General features: G+C 42.9%; 1 protein-coding gene across 2 annotated transcripts in view; it reads left to right on the top strand.

Annotated features, from left to right (window-relative positions):
- ASMTL (acetylserotonin O-methyltransferase like) overlaps positions 1-18,870 on the top strand; it is a 57,213-nt gene extending 38,343 nt beyond the window's left edge. For both annotated transcript variants that reach the window (XM_038402077.2, XM_043497010.1), the window contains 6 exons: positions 961-1,145; positions 5,815-5,947; positions 7,345-7,488; positions 8,351-8,473; positions 11,376-11,605; positions 18,625-18,870. In XM_038402077.2, coding sequence (XP_038258005.1) covers positions 961-1,145; positions 5,815-5,947; positions 7,345-7,488; positions 8,351-8,473; positions 11,376-11,593 — 803 coding nt within the window. In that variant the 3' untranslated portion in view covers positions 11,594-11,605; positions 18,625-18,870. The remainder of the gene's footprint in view (positions 1-960; positions 1,146-5,814; positions 5,948-7,344; positions 7,489-8,350; positions 8,474-11,375; positions 11,606-18,624) is intronic.
- Positions 18,871-21,447: the final 2,577 nt, after the last annotated feature.

Below are 21,447 nucleotides of genomic sequence, written 5' to 3'. Positions count from 1 at the left end.
ACTGCATATGAATGAAGAACAGTGGGGAAAGGAGAAGAATAAGATTCAAAGGCAAGTGTATCATGGGGAAGGGAGAATCTCTCCTAGGTGGCTTCTCCCGCTTCCGGGAGCCTGTGTGGCAGCTGCACTCCGGGCAGGGAGCTGCTAGTGGAGCTGACAGACAGGACTACACACACACACACACACACACACACACACACACACACACACACACACACACACACACACACACACACACACGTCTTAGGTCAGTGGAAGCGCTCCTAGCGAGGATACACACCGCTGACCCAAGGAGGATAGTGTGGGCAGAAATCACTGCAGTGGCTGTAAATTGATCTAATATAGATCAGCTTAGGTTTGTAGTGTAGATATACCGTATGCTTGTACAGCCCCCAGTACAGTGACACTCCAAGCCTAATTGGGGCCTTTGAGTGTAGACATAAAATAAATATTCACTACTACTACTAATACACGTTATTTATTGGCTTTTAAAATCCAATTTAAAAAAGGGAGCACTTTTCATTTCACAATCAGAGAGACACTACGAGCAGGGAGGTGGGCTTTTCTCAGTAATAACTTCTGGTTTGTGTCACATCTGTAACATGAAAAGCAAGAACATCTAAATGTATTCTTTGGTATCTTAACTGCAAACTGCTGTTTTGTGTCAAACTTGCTGTGATTTAGATAACCTATGACTATGTGTGTACAGACTGAACAAAGCAAATGTAATTTGATTTTTTTTTAAATTAAACATGTTGCAGATCAAGAGGCAGGTCTTCAGCTGGTGTAAATCTGCTAGAGTCAGTGGAGCTGTCCATCCTATACCAGTGGAGAATCTTACCGCAAACATTTAACTGAAAATCATACTCATTTGTATAGCAAAACTAGTCACTAGTTACATGGCTGCTGCTACAACACTGCAAAAAACTAGTTAACAGGGTTTTTTTTCCGCCCCTTAAGGTTACAGTAATACAGATTCAGCGAACACGTATCTGGTGTCAGACAGAGAATATTCACTTCATGGCTACATTATCCACTCTAATGACCGCCTTTGGCATCTCTTTACACACCTGGAGATTGCTGTCAAAGAGGGGACCATGCAGACCAATCAGGCTTTTGGAAAGGAAACAGAGGACTTGTTTCAGGTAATGCAGACTCTGGTCCTTATTTTGTCTTTATGCTACTTGTGCACTGAAGAACAGGAAATAATTATCAAGTTGGAAAAACTGTAGGGCCCAGAAAAATTGACTAATGAGAATTGTAGATTGAGAATGTCATCACACAGATTATTGTAATCTAGGAATGTGAATAAACTATCAAATGTCTCAAATACCAATATATTCAACTCTTTAAGGCCCTGCTCCTGCTCCCATTGAAGTCAATGGCAAAACTCATGAAGTGAGCTGTAGCTCACGAAAGCTTATGCTCAAATAAATTTGTTAGTCTGTAAGGTGCCACAAGTACTCCTTTTCTTTTTGCGAATACAGACTAACACGGTTGCTACTCTGAAAATTGACTTTAACGTGCAGGATTGGGCCGTGGGGTGCTGAGGCAATTGGAATGTCACAGTACAGTTACCAAAAACCAGAATTAATATCTACAATGTATGTACTTCATCTCTCCTGAAACCTTGTCGTCCAAAACTGATTTCAGCAAAAGACCAGAAATATTTCAGCATTTTTATAGTTGAATTGAGATAAGATCTGATCTTAATTTTGCTCCTGACCAGAATCTGCTTAGACACCAAACTTATTCTTCCTTTATCTGAGCATGTCTATAAATCTGCCTTGCTTTGATTCAAAGATTTTCACAATTCTCCATCCCTTGACTCTCCCTCTTCAGTATTTATCTAATTTATTTCCATCTCATGTACAATTTGGGTCATATGTATCATGCCATTTGTAGATTTGCAAGGACTGCACAATTTACCCCTTTGCCAATATTCTCTTTGCATTACAAACATCCTTGAAAGGCCACTCCCCAGGCATATTTTCTCTCGCACTTTGTGCGCCTGTCACAGAAGGGGGCTGTAGTTGATGGGGGAGGGAAGCAGAGGGCATGCAGCAGAATGGGTGGCAGAGGTCCAGGACCTAATGGATTGTCTGTGTAGAAGAAGCTTGGAGGAGTGTAGGGACTAAGATTCTTTCTGCAAGGTGCTGAGCTCCTCTTGAGAGGTTTTGGATGCCCTCAATTCCCACAGACCTCAGGATCCTAAGGTTGCAAGGGCCTAAAATGTATAGGGCCTTGCGATCAATGAACACCTGGATTTGAACCTAGAAATGAATAGGTGGCCAGAGTCTTCGCGTACGGGTGTAACACGTTAACACTGCTAAGCAAATGGGCTCATACATTCTTTGCTGGCTATATAGTCCAAGCAGTTTTCAGCATAGCCCTATACAGTAGGTATTAAAGCAATCTGTTCTAGAGGTTACAGTGAGGCATGCATAACTATAGCAAGGGTCATATGAATGTGGGAGACAAACAGCTGCTTGCTCTAAGTGGCTCAAAAGCTACAAAAGTGGGAAGCAGGCACATTGTGCAGTCTCCTCAGGCAGTCCTATGTTGTGGTCTTCCTATTCAAAGCCTTCAGCCAACCCCCTAAGGACTGCCCTGGTTGGGAGAATATTGACTTGAGGACACTGAGCAACCCAATCGGGTGCTTGCATGAACTTGGGAGATCAGAATGCACTTCTTCCCTGTGCACCGTGACAGCAGTGGAGATCAGTTGATGCACTCTCATTTCCAGGCTCTAGATTTGAATATTGGGAAGCCAGGGGCAGCTATTTCCATTGAAAAGCCCTCACCTCTGGAATGTGCTTCCTACTTCACCTGGTACACTGTGCCAAGATCAGACTCTGATAAAGCCCAACTGTTTGTTCAGGTTTCACCCATATGTTTGAGGGTAAGACTGAATCTGTTTACTTTCACATCAGTCAGTTACTCTTGTTCTGTGTGTAGCATTTATGTAGGTGTGCTTAGAGGGATGGTGAGAGGCTTAGTTCATGATTTTTTAAAATGTGCCAATCTCCTCTCACCCAAGAAACTTAGCGTTTTATAGGCATTAGCTAATTAATGCTGTCAGCATCAATTAGGTAAGTATTCCCATTTTACAGTTGCACAAACTGTGGCATACGTAGGGTAAGTGACTCAGTTATGGTCTCACAATGAGTCAGTAGCAATGCCAAGACTAGCACTTAGATCTCTGTCTGGTCTCTATCTACTAGGCATTTATTTATTTTTATTTCATTTCCCTATAATAGTCTTCCCAAATTCCTCTTTTCTAAACTTCAAGGAATCAGGAATGCTATAGCCAACCTTCTCTCTGCCTCAGGAAGGAGATCGTATTCCTTCTTAAATGGCCCAGAATTCAATTGCAAACTATCTTCCTGGTTTTCCAAACTCTTTGGGCTTTCTCCACACACTTTAGCTGCCTTTCTCTAGCCTGATCAGTAGTCTACTTCCATCTACACTACCATCTTTTCTCTGTGTCTCTTCTCAGTTGAGAGGGTGGGATGCACTTGCTTCTTCAACTGTCTGTCTGGGACTTCTTTCCCCGCCCTCCTTTCACTCAGAGCCAGTTAGCCTCTCTGAAATAATAGATTAATACAAAAATATACTCTACTCTGCTCTGCACTGAAAATCACTGCTGGAGCCCAGGAAAGCAATCTGTTAAGAAGCCATTTCTTTTCTTTGTATGACTTCCAGTAACATAATGCCTGCTAAGAAGTTCCTGCTGACAAAGGATTATAGATGTAAATAAATGTCAGCATTCAGTGAAAACAACTGGGAAACGTAGCAGGAAAAAACACAACCCAAAAACAATTTAGAAGCAAAGATTCACTCCTTTCTCTCAAAATAAGTTTACAGTATAAAGACACCTAACTCTCTCTTGAATGCAGCTTAATTGTTACATAAATGCATATGCCACAGGTATAACTGGTTAAAGAAAGCATTTTGTAATCCCCTGATGGATTTCCTCTTTCTCTGCCATAGTGCTCCAGCCAGCAGGGGTGCTCAAGCTGGATTCCCATAGTTATAAAAGAGGGAAACGTTGGTGAGTCATTTTTTGGAAGGTCTCCAGGACTCTCGAGCTTGGTCCAAAATAATTGGCATTTGGTGACCTTCCTATCATGCTGGAAAAGACATTTGTTTGATCAGGTTTTTGGAGTGGGCGAGGGTATGCTTCTCGCAATGATGAAGGGGTGGAAAGGACTTATAGATGGCTGGCTAGCTAGTTCCTATTGAATTGATCATTTAAAATTTGCTTAGACTGAGTTATTAGGGAGACTGGCTGGGTGAGGTAATATCTTTTATTGGACAACTTCAGTTAGTGAAAGAGAAGCTTTTGAACTACACAGAGCTCTTCTTCAGGTCTGGGAAAGGCACTCAGTGTGTCACAGCTAAATACAACATGTAACAGATGTTAACTACTTAAGCTAAACAATCTTATTATTATTATTATTATTATTAGAGACCATTCAAAGTGAAATGAACAGTTAATACCTCTGCAGTCATATGACAAAAAAGGGGGTTACAAATTGTTGTAATAAGCCATATATCCAGTGTCTTATTAAGACAATGATTTTTAGGGTCTAGCAAAGTTACAAACTTAAGCTCCCAGGCTCATGTTTTTCAAGGTGTTATGCAGGTCCCTTTTGAGGATGAGGACTGAGAAGTCAGATATGGAGTGATTTCTTCTGCGAAAAGTGTTCGCCCACTGGTGTTAAGGTGTTTTGGGCTTTTTTCTGTGTGAGTTCATTTGAGAGTGTGGTGATTTGTCTGGTTTCACCCACAGAGGAGTTGTTGGAGCATTTGGTGCACTGGATGAGGTAAACCACATGTTGTGATAGGCATGTATAGGATCCATGGATGTTGAAAGGTGTGTTGTGGGGGTATTGATCATCGTAGCAATGGAAGTATGGCTGCAGGTTTTGCACCTGTTCTGGAAGGATCTGGTGCCACTTTAAGTTGGTGGGTACTGGTCTATGGGGAGCTTGTTTCTGATGTTTAGTGTGGGTTGTAATTGATACCCCATACAGGTTCCAGTGTTTGGTGGTAGGTGACAACTAAGGGTGTGTGGTTAGAGGGTTTTTTCACTTTTGTATTGAAGCAGGTTCTCTTAGGGTATTTGGGTGGCCTCTTCGATGATGCAACCTACTTTCCTGGTGAAATGTCATTATTTGGTGAAGGTGGCTTTAAGTGTGCTAAGGTGTGTATCCCGGACTTTCTCCTCCGAGAACATTCTGTGGTATCTGAGTGCCTGGCTGTAGATAACCCATTTCTTGGTGTGTTTGAGGTGGTTACTAGATATCTGAAGGTAGGTGCGGTGATCTATGGGTTTCTTGTGTGTAGCTGTCTGTAGGGTTCCATTGCTGAAGCTGATCATGGTGTCCAGGAAGTTGATGCTGGTGTAGGAGTATTCTAGAGAGAGTTTGATGGATGGGTGGTGGCTGCTGAAGTTGTGATGGAAATCTGTGATCAGCAATGTGTTAACTACTTTTGCGAAACAATCTGTTCCACCTTGTATTTAGCTGTGACACTCTGCATACATTTCCCTGACCTGAAGAAGAGCTCTGTGTAACTCGAAGGCTTGTCTCTTTCACCAACAAAACTTGGTCCAATAAAAGACACCCATCTTGTCTCTCTCATATTCTGGGACCAATGCAGCTACAACAATACTGGCAAATATTATAGATTGAGTTATGGTATTAATGGTGTGGTAGAGAACCGAGACCCTTGGATAGGCATCTTTTCCGTTGTTTAAATCGCAATAAATTAAGTGCATAAGTAAAATCTTGGTATTCTGTTTTTAAGGATTCCAGTTATCACAGTGTGGAGGCAAAGCAGCGTTTCATGACTGCCATGCACAGCATTGCCAAATTGACAGCAAGAGATGTGGCAACAGCTTTTGATCTTTCACAGTTTAGATCTGTCTGTGATTTGGGAGGTATTGCTACTACACTGACTTTTATACAAGTTAATGAAATATATGTACATCATAGTTTTAAGAAAATCTAATCAAAAATTACAATTGTTGCTCTCTAACTGGTAAATTTTCTGCTATTATTAGCTCTGATAGAAAGCTAAAATGAAGTTAAATGGAAATACACTAGCTTAAAATAGTGTTGATTTACTTTGAGTATGGCTGTTAAGATGGGGGAGGGGTGTCCCCCAGGAGAAGCAGTGTGGTTTAGTAGCTGGGACTGGGAATTCCGTTTCCAGCTCTTCCATTTCCAGCTCTGCCATATGATCTTCACATATTAATTATGTCAAGATTTCAGAAATGATTATTGACATTTGGATGCTGCTATTTTTGGTGCGAAACTTGAGTCATTTTAAAGGGGCCTGCTTTACAGAGGATTTACAGAGCATTTTCTAAAATCTGGGGCCCTTTCAGGTGTCTTATATTGGACACCCAAAATCACAAATCACTCTTGAAAATCTTGACCTTGGTCACTTGTAAAATGCTTACCCACCTGTGTAAAGAACTTGGAAAAGCACTATGGAAGTGCTAAGTATTAAACTGATTAGAGTGAAAATTGTAATTGAATTCAGAAAATTTAAAAACTTTGAGTGACAAAATCTCTAATTGGATAAAAATCCAAGATGGCCCCCACAAGTATTTGGTATTGTTTTGTAGCTTAGCACTGCAGTGTCCCAATTCCAGCCCTCAAGGGGATCCAATTGGAGAACAGTGATTCTCCTGGGCACACTGTGTGTAGGAATCAGCATGGAGTTAATGCTATTCTTAGCTGTGCCTCTACCTCCACAGAGAGGGTGTATTATGCAGGCGAAAGATTGCCTAGAACAGAGCTGCTGAGAGAACTGTGCTGTCCAGGGGGTGGGAGGGTGGACAGCACATAGGGACCAGCACACTGCACGGTTGGAACTGCTTTTACCAGTGAACTTCCACAGAGTTCGGAGCTCCTACTCCTTTCCTTGCGTCCTTTGCCCCCCAACAGGAGCACTATTCAAACTATACAAGAATTACCTCGCAGTAGTAATAATGCCTAGCTCTTCTTATAGGACTCTTCATCCATAGATTACAAAGGAGGTCAATGTCATTAACCTTGGGGAAACTGAGGCACATAGAGGGGAAGTGACTTGCCCACATTCATCTAGCAGGCTAGTGGCAAAGCCAAGAATAGAACCTAGGTATCCTTAGTCCCACTCCAGACCTGTGTCCACTAGGCCACACTAACTCCCAAGTCCGTTATAGAGTCTCTTGGCCGCCCCCATCCTTAACTTAGTGCTGTTGTGTTCGGGTAAGGTACAATATGAACTTGTAAAATGTCTGCAGATACAAAGGAAAAGGTTCACTTAGTTATTTTTTACTTACTACAGGTTGCACTGGAGTTCTGGCCCATGAGCTAGTACAAAAATACCCAAACCTAAATGTCACTGTATTTGATCTTCCAGACGTCATTGCAAATGTCTCTTGCTTTGAGCCTTCAGGACAGCACATAACTCCAGTGAGGTTCACAGCAGGTAACTAACCATTAGGTTGCCAATTCTGGTTCACTGTGCAGCATGGAAGGAGCACACTGGTCTGCTCCAGCGAAAGTGTGAGCAGAAGCTATGTCTGGGGGCAAGCAAGGTTAAGCACAAGGCAGAATCTTCCATATTGAATGAAAGTCTTGGGTCCTTGCATGTTCCTTCATTGCCTCATAAGACGGCAGGGTAAAAAGAGACAGGGTGAGAGGTGAGAATAGTGGTGACTGAGGAGACATGCCTTAAGCAACACCAGTGAGGGGCCTGGCTGGACACTCCTCCTGTCTATGCCGGATTAATTTGCTTGAGGATACTTCCATTACCATCATAATTCCATTTCACTTCTTGACTTGGGCTTCTACACGGTTCACAAACTTTACAGTATTCTTGATATGAATTGTCCTCCTCTCACCATGTCTTCTGTAACTGCAGATCAAAATATTATATGTGTAGCGCAGTGTATAACCTGTGCTGAAGTCTTTATTCATGACTTCATGTCTTCTTAACTATTGAAACTCCCTTTACTTTGGCTCATCAGTTCTGAGTTCTGAATTCCAGCAAATGTAGGAAGTTGCATACAGAAAAACCTGTCCCCATGACCTCTACTGGCTCCCTATTTATTTTAGGATGCAAGCTTTGGTTCCCCTCCTTGTTTCTAAAACGTTTCATGGACTTGCTAATTGCTGCAAAAGTTCAAAATCAAATGTACATTAAAACTAAACTGACAGTGAAATGATCTTACCTTATATGTTCTGAATCCCTAAACTACATCCATGCTATAAATAAACATAAATTTCTCCCTAAATACTTTCACTTTACTTTATAGAATTGTATCATACAAATATACATTTTCTAACAGGTGACTTCTTCAAAGATAATCTTCCAGAAGCAGATCTTTACATCCTTTCACTAATTCTACATGATTTGAATGATGAAAAGATTCACATATTGTTAAGCAAAATATCATCTATTTGCAAACCAGGTAAGGGTTTTTCATCTTGTGGGTTTTTTTTTCCTTAGAGTATGTCTACACTGGCAAGTTTCTGATCGACAAGTTATACCACTTTTATTAAAGCGCTGGAATTAAACCGCTGTTGTATCCACGCTGTGCTCCTTGTGCTGGTAAAGCACATCCACATTAGCTTTTTCAATGGCAAAGAGAGCAGTGCATTGTGGTAGCTAGCCCACTGTGCAACTGGCCGTAGGGTGCTTTGGGAATGGTTTGCAATGCCTCATGGGGCAGGCACAGCATGTGCATCCTACTACATTGCCAGTTGCTTTTCAACTGAAGTGGGGAGGGGGGCAGTGTGTGTGACAGGGAGTGTGTGTATGTATGGAGGGGGAGAGAGAGAGAGAGAGTGTGTGTTTTGGGGGACAGAGCGTGTCTCTGCATGCTGTCTTGCAAGTTCAGTCCTGAGGCAGGGGAAGGGGGAAACCCCGGACATTAGCCCCCGCCTCCCTCCCCAGCTCTCTGCACAGCAACTGCCTCTGTGTTCAACAGCAGGAGCATTCCACATTAATGGTTTGCTTTGTGTCCCAGAGCAGATCAGAAAGGGAGCTTTGAAATGGGAGAGGTGCATGTCTCCATTTCAAAACAATGAGTAGAGCAGCCACTTGAGGGATTATGGGACACTTCTGGAGGCCAGTTGAGTGCTTTCTGCACTGTAATGTGTTTACACTGCCAATAACAATGCTGGAACCTCTGCACTTTAAGGCGTACCACTCTCGACTGTCGAGGTGGTTTTTTTGCAACGCTGCAACTGAGGAGTTTCTGTGCACTAAGGGGCTTGGCAGTGTGTACACCTCGGGAGTTACACTGCAGAAAGCTGCTTTACTGCGCAGTAACTTGCCAGTGTAGACAAGGCCTTAATGTTTACAGTATAGTGCTTAATAGCAGAAGGATTTTATGGGTAGTGGGTTACAATGACTCCAATTAAAGATGAACATGTCTGTCATAAATTTTTTCTTCCCCATCTTAAAATAGAAGCCTTTACAAATTGTGTTATGGCACAACGCACTAAGAAGCATAAAGTTATCAAGGCTGTCATTTTACAAAGGAACCATCAATTCACTTATTTATATTTAACTTCTAAATCTATCATCTATATAAAAAATTATACCTATTTTGATGGTGTCTCTCTCCCAGCCCCCACATTAGTGTTGCTTTCCATCATCGACCTGAGCCTGTAAACACTTACGCATATGCTTATATTAATTCATGAGTAGTGCCATTGAACTCAATGGGATTACTCGTGTGTAAAGTTAAATGTGTATAAATGTTTTCAGGATCGGGGCAAACTTTGATGGTAAACTCTTCAGGAGACGGGCTGTTTTTGTGTTTTCTCTGTGTGTGAATAGTGCTCGGCATATTCTGGATGATGTTGGAATAAAAATAATGAAGTGTTCCAGAAACAGGACCGGCTCTAGGCACCAGCAGAGCAAGCACGTGCTTGGGGAGGCACAGGGGCGGCATTCTAGCCATCCTTTTTTTGGGGGGGGGAGCCTTGGGCAATTGCACTTTCAGAGCTTGAGGCGGCAAAAAACCTAGAGCCAGCCCTGTCCAGAAATATATGAATCTCACATGTGCCCAGAGCTGTCCCTAGGGTACAACAAATCGGGGTGATTGTCCCAGGCCCGGGTGCTTCATGAGGAGGCAGGTGGGGAGATGATGCGGGAGGAGCGAGGAGGAGCCCCCCACCAACCTCCTCCTCCCCCCAGTGTCTCCTGCCCGCTGGCTGGCTCTGCCGATCAGCACCTCCCTCTCCCTCCCAGCGCCTACCACCGATCAGCCGTTTTGCCATGACTGGAGGCGCTGGGGAGGGAGGGGAGAGGAGCGAGGGTGCCACACGCTTGGGGGAGGGGGTGGAACTGTGGGGAACAGGCGGGGAGGAGGCAGGAAGAGGTGGGGCGGAGCAGGGGTGGGAAGAGGTGGGGTGGGGTGGAGCCTTGGGGGAAGGGGTGGCGTGGGGGCAGGGCCGTAGAAACTCGGCACCTATGTCCTGGGCCCTGCACTCCCCTAGGAATGGCCCTGAATATGCTGTACCATGCCCTACACACAATATAAAAATACCAAAGGGAGGAGGGAACTAGTAGAAGGACTGAGGTGGGGAAAGGTGATAACCAAATAACCGCATTTATCAGTAACTCTTCATGTAGGATGGAGAATAGGAGGCATGACAAAAAAAATCCTTGAAAGCAGTGGACATAGAGAGCAGTAAGGGAAGACCAGGGTTGCTTGCTTCAAAGGGCAGTTCAGAATACCTTGTGGCTAAATGTTGCCGCAAAGGAGTCTCTGTGATTGGCTGATGACATTTATAGTGAGAGGCCTTAATGATATCATTAGCTGATAACTTTTACTTCAAGTAGTAACGATGCTGTTTGCTGAATCACCCCTGAAAACCAAAGGAAGGAATGCCTGCCTTCTCATATACTTTACAAACTCTCTAATTTTGCAGGAAACGGTCACTATATTGGCCTTGAACCCTTTTCTATGAAATAGAATTACATCTGGGCTGTATAAAATACTTTAAGACAATTCTCCAACACCTTCCTGTTTTATACCTTTAGAATAGTCTCTTGTTAGCTTGAGAGAATGTGCTTTGACAGCGGATAAAACAATAGATTATTTCACCTAGAAATCAGAAAACGTAAGAAAATTCTCAAAGCTCCCCTATCCTCCTAGCATGAAATAACTACCTCTCCACTTCAGGAGTGAGAAATGAAAGGGAAATGTTCTCCAAAGGCTCACACAGTAAACTCAGTAATACATCAATCTTAGGTACACATCTTCCCAATTTATAATAGCATTTGAACCAACAGCATTGCAGTTTGGAAGCTAAGAATATTTTATTAAACTATTTTTGGTTGTTGTTTTGGAAACACAGGAAGTGCCTTGCTACTGGCAGAAATTGTGCTTGATGAAGAGAAAACACATCCTCTTAGAGCAGTATTACAGTCCCTCAGTATGACTGAAGGCAAGCAGAGAAGTGGCTCAGAGTATAAGCACCTACTGGAGAAATATGGATTCACCAATGTGCAAATTAAGATTACAGGAAACATGTTAGATGCGATTTTGGGCTTTAAGAAAACTTCTGTGCATTAGTTTGCACTGCAAGTAAGTGTGGCACTGAGCTTTTGTAACTTTACTTTCATACAACCATCAACCAGCCATAGTATGGATTGTTTTGTCAATTGCTTTGGTACAGTGTGAACTGTGTATAAAATTCTCTGGAAAATGGTCTAAAGCTGCAAGAATTTTCTTGCTACTTAAGCAGCTTATTCAGTAGTTACTAATCATTGCATTTGTCTTTACAAAAATGCACTTTGTACAACTTTGGCAATTTTGGGGTGCTCTCTCCTTTTGCTCATTGGTCCTTAGTGCTTTGCTCAGAAGCAGAAGAGGGAAACAACCTTGAAATGCATGTTTTTGCTAACAGGAATAAAAAAGAAAAAGGTGGGATTTTTAGAAGTGTTTTAGGATCATAGCCAACTACCCCTTCGTCACTTAGGTGTTTGTGAAACTCCCACCCATAGCTGTATTGTCACAAGGATCTTTACTACTGTAGACTCAGGTCCTACAGTGACCATAATTTCACTGCAGCCTCTGTAGAGGCTGTCTTACAAATGAATTGGCCACCCACATGCTCTCAGACTGAGAGCCTGAATTATACTGCTCAAATACAGCTGTTCTCGAGAGAAGAGTCCATGTGGTAAAGGGTTAGATGGTGACATCCTCTTTCTGTCTGTACAGTGACTCCTTACTTAAAGTCATCCCGGTTAACATTGTTTCGTTGTTATGTTGCTGATCAATTAGGGAACATGCTCGTTTAAAGTTGTGCGATGCTCTCTTATAACATTGTTTGGCAGCTGCCTGCTTTGTCCACTGCTTGCAGAAAGAGCAGCCCGTTGGAGCCAACCAGGGTGGACCAGCAGCCCCCCTATCAGCTTCCCATTCCCCTAAGTTCCCTGTGCGGCAGCCACCCAGCAGGCTACCAATTGCCGGGCAGTTCCTTTCCCCTAGTGCCCTGTACTGCTCCTGTCCTCTGCCTTGGAGCTGCTCCCAGGAGCCTCCTGCTTGCTGTGCAGAGGGAGGGGGGAAGAGGGATGCTAATGTCAGGGTGTTCCCTGCCCCCCGCTCCTGTACCCCATCTCCATAGAGCGGGACAGGGAGCTTGCTGGCAGCAGCTGCTGTCTCAACTTGCTGATCTACTTAAAAAGGCAGTGTACTTAGAGTGGGGTCAGCGTACTTAAAGGGGCAATGCATCACACTCTCTCTCTCTCTCTCTCTCTCTCTCTGCCATGCTGTCTCCCCTCCCTTCATGCATGCTGCCTTGTAGAGTGTGAGGCTACATTAACAACAATGTGTTAACCCTTGAGGGCTCAGCCAAGTGCCAGTTCATCATTTAACAGAAAGGCATTCCCTGGGAAATATCCCACCCTCTGACTTCACCACCTCACCCAAGCTTCACAATCATCATTGCCGTGTACAGTATTAAATTGTTTAAAACTTATACTGTGTGTGTGGGTGCACACACACACACACACACACACACACACACACACACACACACACACATATATATAAAATATAGTCTTTTGTCTGACGAAAAAATTTCCCTGGAACCTAACCCCCCCCCCCCCCCATTTACATTAATTCTTATAGGGAAATTGGATTCACTTCACTTAACATCGTTTCGCTTAAAGCAGCATTTTTCAGGAACATAACTACAATGTTAAGCGAGGAGTTACTGTATTTCCTTATATAAATACTAGTGCTCTTCCCTTCTTTCCAACTCAATGCTGATAGAAGAAGAATATAGAAATGCCAGTTTTTCATGCTGTGATTTTTAATTTGAGGGATATATCTATTGTATGTCCAGATTATCAACTAATTTGTCAATCTGGTTTTCCCACTATTTCATGCGTTATTTTTTTTTCTGATAACTCTTCAGTAGTGACTTTTTTCGTATAAAACATATATTTTGTAAAGCTGTAGTGGAACCCCTTCTGCCTGTAAATAAAGATACTGTTTTTCATCTCTGGGAAGTTGAGTTTACTGGCTGCAGCAGATTTCCATAGCAATATCCCTCCACTCAGACAGGACAAAAGAGGAGAGGCTGTACTTACTCTCAACTGCTGACATCAGCAACTTTCAAAGATTCTTTTAGCAAGGGCAAGAGTTGTATAGTTTTGTCTGGCAGAGTTTGTCTTCTCAAGTGCACCATAAATGTCTGTCATTAGCATAGGTTTCAGAGTAGCAGCCGTGTTAGTCTGTATCCTCAGAAAGAAAAGGAGTACTTGTGGCACCTTAAAGACTAACAAATTTATTTGCGAATAAGCTTTCGTGAGCTACAGCTCACTTCATCAAATAAATGTTTTAGTCTCTAAGGTGCCATAAGTACTCCTTTTCATTTTGTCATTAGCATAATTACTTTTCTCTTTGAGCACTGGGTAGGGTAAAGGGGCCCTGATGACTTAAATTATCAATGAGGGACATATTTATTACACTATGTTTCAACCATTCAAATTCATCATGAAAATTTGTCACCCTCTACTTACCCACGTTTTCTGTAATAATGACAATTTTTATTTACCTTTAGCAGTTTCTTGCCCTGGATGAGTAGAATTTGGTAAGATTGTATATCCAACTACTGAAAACTAAATAAACCAAAAATAAGTTTCTCTCTATTTTGGTACAAAAAAGGTCTCTTTCTACTTCTAACTGGTCTTCATTAAAAAAGTTTTGCTGTTTGATTCTTTCCCACCAAGCATGTGACTGATTTACATAAGCTGTAGAACTGTCATATTCTACCGTACTGTCAAATTAATGTTATGCCCTCTGATTGTGTACTCACTTATTGTTTGTAAATCTTATAGAACACAATTGGCTAAAACATAAGCTCTGTGTCTTAAACTAGAAAAGCACAACATTATATATTTACTCTACCTTAGTCCCTGGAGGCTGGGTGTCTGCATTAACTTTAGCTTTGCAAAATTAAGTGTGTGTGGAGGGGGAAGCTTACCTTTTGAAAACTCCATATAAGACATGCATCTGAAACAGCTGTTGAAACAAATAACATTCTTTGTGAACGGGGACAGCTAAAATCATTTTTGCTAACTGGTTTTGAATGTCTCACAAAGGGTGGCTAATGAGCTGCAGGAGAATGTGTTTTGCTCAACAGTGGGTGTCTATGTGCTGTTAGCTTGTCTCCAAACTATTTCAGAGAGATTTGCTGACATGCAGAAAAGATCAATGCTGTATGTCTTTCAGAGGGGCAGAGGGGAAAGACATTTGCAACATTTTCACTTGCTGTTCACAGGCCTATTCCTTCCACTGCCAAGACTCCCGCTGAGTTCAGTGACAGTATAGCGTGTGCAAGGAATTCAGGGCTGGGTAGGGCAGGGAGAGGAGTTTATGATCACTTTAAATACTACAGAATTACTGGGAGAGTGATAGACCAATAATCTGATTTTTATATAGGTACAAACATTAATATGCCACTTCCCTGGACAAAATTTGTTTCTAGTCACTATTGTTATAATGACTGGGTCTTAGTTTCCTTATTGACAAAACTGAACAATGTTTTAAGTCCAGGATAATTTTGAGCCATTAAAATTAATTATCCAAATCTGCATAATCTTTAATGAGGGATTATTTTGTATCATCCAGACGTTTGAACTGTCACCAGTACTAAAGCCTGCTTGTTCGCTACTTGCTGTTTGGTGGTAAGCTCGTTCACAATAGTAGGAATGCCCATGTTGATATGAGGAACTCCACCCACTGAAATAAATGGAACTGTGTTTGCGCCTGCATATCTGATTTTGTATGCAGGAGAGGTGTGCATATGAATTCAGTTCACTGATCAGAATTTCACCCAACACATTTATTTGAATGTGGGATCATTTACAAATGTCTCTATAAATGGCATAGAGGAAGTCCAATGTTGACAAATCAGGTAATGGAACTCTTGTGCCTGAGAGACTTGAGTAGATCTCCAAATGAATGGAGAAAAGGTGTAAAATATTGGGGATTAAAAGATCCGTAGACACAGGGCGGGAAATAAGAGAAAAGAGAGCTCATATGCTCACTTGCTGAATGATGAGCTGAATAAGAATCCTTGAGGGCTGGGCGGAGGGAGATGTCTGGTAAGACAAAGCAGAGGTTTGTTTGGATTTTTTCCCCTAGCCCAATAGAAAAATGACAACCGTAGCACACTCACTACAGATATATTAACCACTTTTCTGTGCCTGGGGCAAAGGGGCTGTCATGTGGCTCAATATGAGCCCCAAGTGCAGGAGTTTAGGCAGTGTTGTCTAAAAGGCTGTGCCCCTCATCCCCTTCTTGGCTGCCAGTTCAGTCTTGGATCGGTTTGTCGTTGTGCTGGGTTGGAGCAGGGGGGCTTTCAGGCTCCCTCATAGCATCCCCTGCTGTCTTTCCACCATGATGGGTTGTTAGGAGAGGCACAACCTCCTCCTTGACATTTCCTATGTCTCCAGCTGCCTGATTGGGGATGGAGTTGAGGACTCCATTTCTGAGGCTAGGTGTTGGCGTTGGTCCACTACAGAGCAGGTTTGTGGCTGCAGCCCAGGCAAGTCTCCCCATCTACTTTCAAGCCCTGCCTGCTGAGACGCACTCTAGCAATAGCAGCATCCCTGGCCTACAACAATTTATCAATGGGCCTAAACCTACTACCATGGAAGTCAATGGGAGTTTTGGCATGTTATACTTGAAGTGAGGATTAAACTGGTTGATGGAGGGAGCGGGGGGACACCAGGTAGCAGCAATAACTTCCCTCGCTTTTGGAGTACTCCAACCACCAGGAGCCAAAGACAAGGTTCATGGTTCCAATTTATCCTATTTGATGAAGAGAGAGAGAGAATGAGTACAACATTGCACTTGCACAAAACCTATTAAAATAAATGAGGATTAGGGGTAATCTGTAACAAGATTATATTCTCATTTCTAAGAATGGCAACTAATCTGCAGTGGCCCTGACACACAGGTCAACATCTACTTTTACTAAAAGCATGTAAACTGTGCAACACTAGACATACCTTTTTCTCTTTTCCCCCACCCCCTGCCCTTGCAGTCACTGTGTAATATATGGGCTCATTGCTAGTTGGGTAATATATCGGTCACATTGCAGTCACTGTGTAATATATGGGCCCATTGCTATTTTCCCATGTTCTTAAACTATTCTAAATGGAAGCCCGTATTATTGCTGCCTTGCTGCAAGAACCTTTACAATTAATTTTTATAGGGCTGTCCTATACACGTTTCTACCTCTGATTTCTCTCTGCAGCTTTCAAAACATACAGTGCATGATCCACTGCTGCATTGCTCCTGTTTTATAGCAATGTAACTTAATTAATTTAATTTGAGTTACACCAGTGTAGAATTGGGCTAAAGCAAGGACCATTAAAATTGTTTCCTCCTGACCTTCTGCAAAGAGATCAAAGAATCTCCCCTAGTATTTGCCACTTCTATAAGGATAAGGCTGAAAAGCCTTGAACCCAAGTTAAATTCTGTCTAAGCCTTTCTCAAGAAGGATTTTTGTTCCTACAGTAAAATACTCATTATCTGTTGTGTTTTTTTTTTCTTTTCTATGCTAATCATAACTTGCTCTCTGTAAGGTACATGGGCATCCTTCCCAGACTGGCAGTGTTTGATTCCTATGCATATGTTTTGTCCACGTTGTGTTCATGTCATTCAGATGTCCCCAATGTTTGAGTGATTTGCTGTAGCGTATTAGTTGCCTGGCTGTTCATGTTTTTCCCTTCAAAGTGTCCAGGAGGACCATTGTAATACAAGGCTGGCTCAGTGGCCTAGAAGTGCTCACCTTGCTTTGCTCCACATAGCAACACTTGCAGTGTGATCAGGAGCAGTAGTTCTGCCTGTGCAGGTGGAGGAAAGTTGTTGGGATGTGAGGGGGAAAACATTCTAATACAGAATCTGTATGTATTCAGGCTGTGTAACCAAATGCACACGTATTTCAGAAGGTGTACATTTGCCTCTGTGTTCTACAACTAAATTCTCTGCTGGTGAGAATGTAGCACGCGGTATGTACACCCTGTAAGGCAGGGTTTGGGACAGAGGACTTTATCCATTCCCAGCCAGAAGGAATTGCACGTCTCCTGTTGATTTATTGTATTATGTATTGAACTCTAGCAGCATGCTCACAGAAAGGGGATTAGGTCCCTTAAACCTATACACCAGAGCCCTGGGCCATCCACGAAGAAGCTATATGCCTCTCAAAGCTTCTCACCTGCCAGTAGGAGCCATACTGTCATGAGTGCCTCTGAAGTAATTGTCTCAAGGGACAGAACATAGCTGAGATTCAATTCACTGTTGTTCTGCACCTTGTGAAGGCATTTATATCAGTACAAAATGAGTAAAATGTTACCCGTTGGTCTGATTTGTTAGCATTTTACACCCACTTTGCACTGATGTCAATGACTGCACACAGCAATGGAGAAGAGCGAGTAAAATAATGTTCATTTGATCAGCATTATCTTACTCTGATATTCCGTACTGGGTGGAAGAGGTAGGAAGATGCAGTGGCAAATAGCGCCATAGTCTCTCCCCTCTATTCTCACACCTGGGCCTTCCTCACCACAAAGAAACCTATCCCCACGGAAGAATTGTGGAGGGGCTTCTGTAGGAGTGTCATTTTCTATGTTTGGACAGTGTCTAGCACAGTGCTTCCCCATCCTTAATCCTCTGGTTGTCCTCTGAAGATTACTGCAATATAAATGTAAATGATAGGTTTAAGAGAAGATAGGGACAATGAGTGACACTGAGATGGGATTACCTCTATTTCTTCCACGCGCACACATGCCACCGCAGGTCCACCAGATCTGAGTCCACCTCTCACAGAGGAAAAAAAGGTGATCTAGCCCATGGTCTGTGTCCTCTGGATATCGTGAAAGGAAGTTGCATTGTATTTTCTACAAGGAACTAATGTGTACAGTATGTATATCATCATTTTGGTCTAGTAACCTGAGAGTACATCTGAAATGCAAAATTAGACCACTAGTATTCTATTTTATGCATTTTTATATGGCAGCTGTAATTTTTCTTAATCTGATTGATTGCAGATTAGTATGGTTTTTTATTTGTTTGTTTTACATTAGGCTGTGGCGTTTTGCTGGCTGAAATGGTGAGAAGAAAAGAAGGAGCACAGCTTTGCTGCAGTCCTTGAACATGCTTGTCAGACACAGGGAAAGGAGAGGAGTGTCTCCGAATATAGATGTTTACTGGAACATCATGGCTTCACAAATGTAGAAATTAAACTGACAGGAAATGTGTTTAAGATATTGTCTTCTACACTCAGAAATAAGAAATTGTATTTGGCAATAAAAACCAGAACACATCAGCAATCGCATCTGATGATTTTTATTATAGGATTCGTTTCCCATCAGCAGCTTATGCAAGAGATATCTGACTTTGGAAGCTTACCTCAATAATTGAGAGAGATTATGTCCATTCCGAAATGTGAGTAAAATGCCAGAAGCTACCCGCTTCACTTGGCAGCAGTAATGCTCTGGCTGCATTGACTTGCTAGTACTTTTTATAGTTACCTCATAATCAGAAGACATATCAACAGTCATACAATAATTTTGGCATTGCTAATGAACTACTTTGTTTCTTTGTGTTGGGTGCACGTAGGCTGGCCTTATTTCTAGACCAAAACATGCTGCCGTTTCCCCCTCTCACCTCCAACTCTATCCCTTAGATGTTAGTACGGCTCTCCATGTTCTTCAAGTGCTTGCTAAGGTAGAGTCCATTCTAGGTGTGTGCACACCCATGTGCACAGTCGTCGGAGATTTTTGCCTTAGCAGTATCCATAGGGCCGGCAGTGGTGCCCTCTGGAGGGCCGCGCACATACGTCTGTATATCAGTTCCTTCTTACCACCCGTGACAGTTGGTCGAAGCGTCTTCTCTTGCATCACGTGTTTCTTAACAGCCCAATAACTATCTTCTTTGTGTATAGTTCTTGGGGAGTTTAGTTAGCCATTAAGTTAAGTGTTAGTTATTTCCTCATCCTAAAAGCAAAAGGGGGCCTGCAACCTATGTTCCATCTAAGGTGCATGCCTGGGCGGCCGCACATGAGAGAATGAAGGGCCACCCACCTCATTAGGGGAGCCGCGCAGGCAGGGCTCCACTAATTAGGTGCCTGGACCCTGGAGAGGACGCACATGTAAGGTGAGGTGATGCCCCTGAGGGATATAGGGGACAGATGGGGGGTGGTGAGGTGAGGTAGGTGGGATGAGGTGGGGGGAGTTTGGGGCATACAGGGCTGCAGCTGCGGGGTAGAGACACCCCGCCCCTTCACAGCCCCAGCTCAGGGGCTGCCACGGTGGAGGAAAGACGTATCCCAGGACAAGCCAAATACAGCACCTAGGAGGTTCTGGCTTTCAAATAACTCTAAGGCCTGGTCTACACTGTGGGCAGGGGATCACAAGTTACACAACTTCAGCTATGTGAATAACGTAGCTGAAGTCAACGTACTGAGACCTACTCACCACGGTGAGTCAACTGCTGCCGCTCCCGTCGACTCTGCCTGCGCCTCTCACGGCACTGGAGTACAGGAGTCGACAGGAGAGCGCTCAGGGGTCGGTTTATTGTGTCTGGACTAGATAAATCGACCCCCGCTGGATCAATCGCTGCCCGCCGATCCGATGGATAGTATAGACATACCCTAAGGAATGTAAATCAGATAATAATTTGGTAGACTTTAAAGCTGCAATGTATGACTGGGGTTAATAGTTAATGCACAATAAAAGACACTGCTTAAATTTCAATCATGGAAACTTGAAAACTTTGTCAAACTTCCAAAGTTTCTCTATATGCAGAAACAAATTCCATAAAACACATGTATGGTGTATTATACATGCAGACGTTCTAGGTTTTATTTATACAGGGGGAGGTTGGAGTAATTATCAATTGAGGCTGAAAAACAAAATAGCAAACCAAAAGAAAGGAAAGGGTATGAGGGCAGAACCTTCTCCCATCCTTCCCAGCCCCAGCTTGGTGGCTGCCGTAGTGGGGGAAAGAAACCCCCTCCCCCCATTTTCTTAGCCCTAACTCTGGGATTGTGGTGGCCGGAGAGAGACGCCCCTTCTTCTCAGCCCTTCTGCTCCTAACATCCAGCCATGTATTTGCCTTCCTGTTCCTGCCTTCTTTGTCCATGTCTTTGTTTTCCTCACAAAACAGAGTTCAGTGGATTCCCTGTACTTCTTCTCAGGCTGTTGTGACAACAATCAGGATCTCCCTTAAAATAAGGAAAGCAGTAGGGAATGGGACAAGAGCAATTACAGGCAGCCGGGGTCTTCTCTTGAAAATGGGCTTTAGGGCTCTGATAGGGAAGGCATGCAGCAGCTTCTGAGCTGTTTACCAACCCCTTGCACTTCTCAGTCTGTTCCTCCCATCCTCTATGATTTGTCCAGAGATGCCTCTCCCCCAGCTCCAGGGCTGGGACAGCGGGGGAGAGGTGCCTCTCCCCCAAAAAAATTCTAAAACAATGGAAATCACTTGTCCAAACAAATGATTTCCATTAAGTTTTAGAATTTGTTTGGGGAAAGGTATTGGAAACGATTAAGGCCAGATCCTTGCAATCTGGTATAGTTCTGGCTCTTCAGGTACTCCCATTGATTCATAAGTAGCAAGTAGCACTAGGTTTTTTGTAGGATAAAGACCTTATTTGCAAGCTCTTTGAAGTGGGGAAGTATCTGCAAACTCTGAAGCCATGTGTTAATGTGTAAAAACTTAATGAGTCTACTCTGAGTTTTTGAGTTGGTGATACACATAATCTGAAACCAGGAGAACTTTGCCTGTTTCTACAGGGCTCTGTTGCACTTGCACAGCGTGGGTTCTAAACACTCATTTAAAATAATCATATCATACCATAATCAATCACTTGATGTTTTACTTCCCTTCATATTTTCAGTGTTCTC

This window comes from Dermochelys coriacea, chromosome 1, assembly GCF_009764565.3.
Source record: "Dermochelys coriacea isolate rDerCor1 chromosome 1, rDerCor1.pri.v4, whole genome shotgun sequence".
In the NCBI taxonomy this organism is placed as follows: domain Eukaryota; kingdom Metazoa; phylum Chordata; order Testudines; family Dermochelyidae; genus Dermochelys; species Dermochelys coriacea.
The sequence above is the reverse complement of the archived record's forward strand: the minus strand, read 5'-3'. Positions and strand labels throughout refer to the sequence as shown.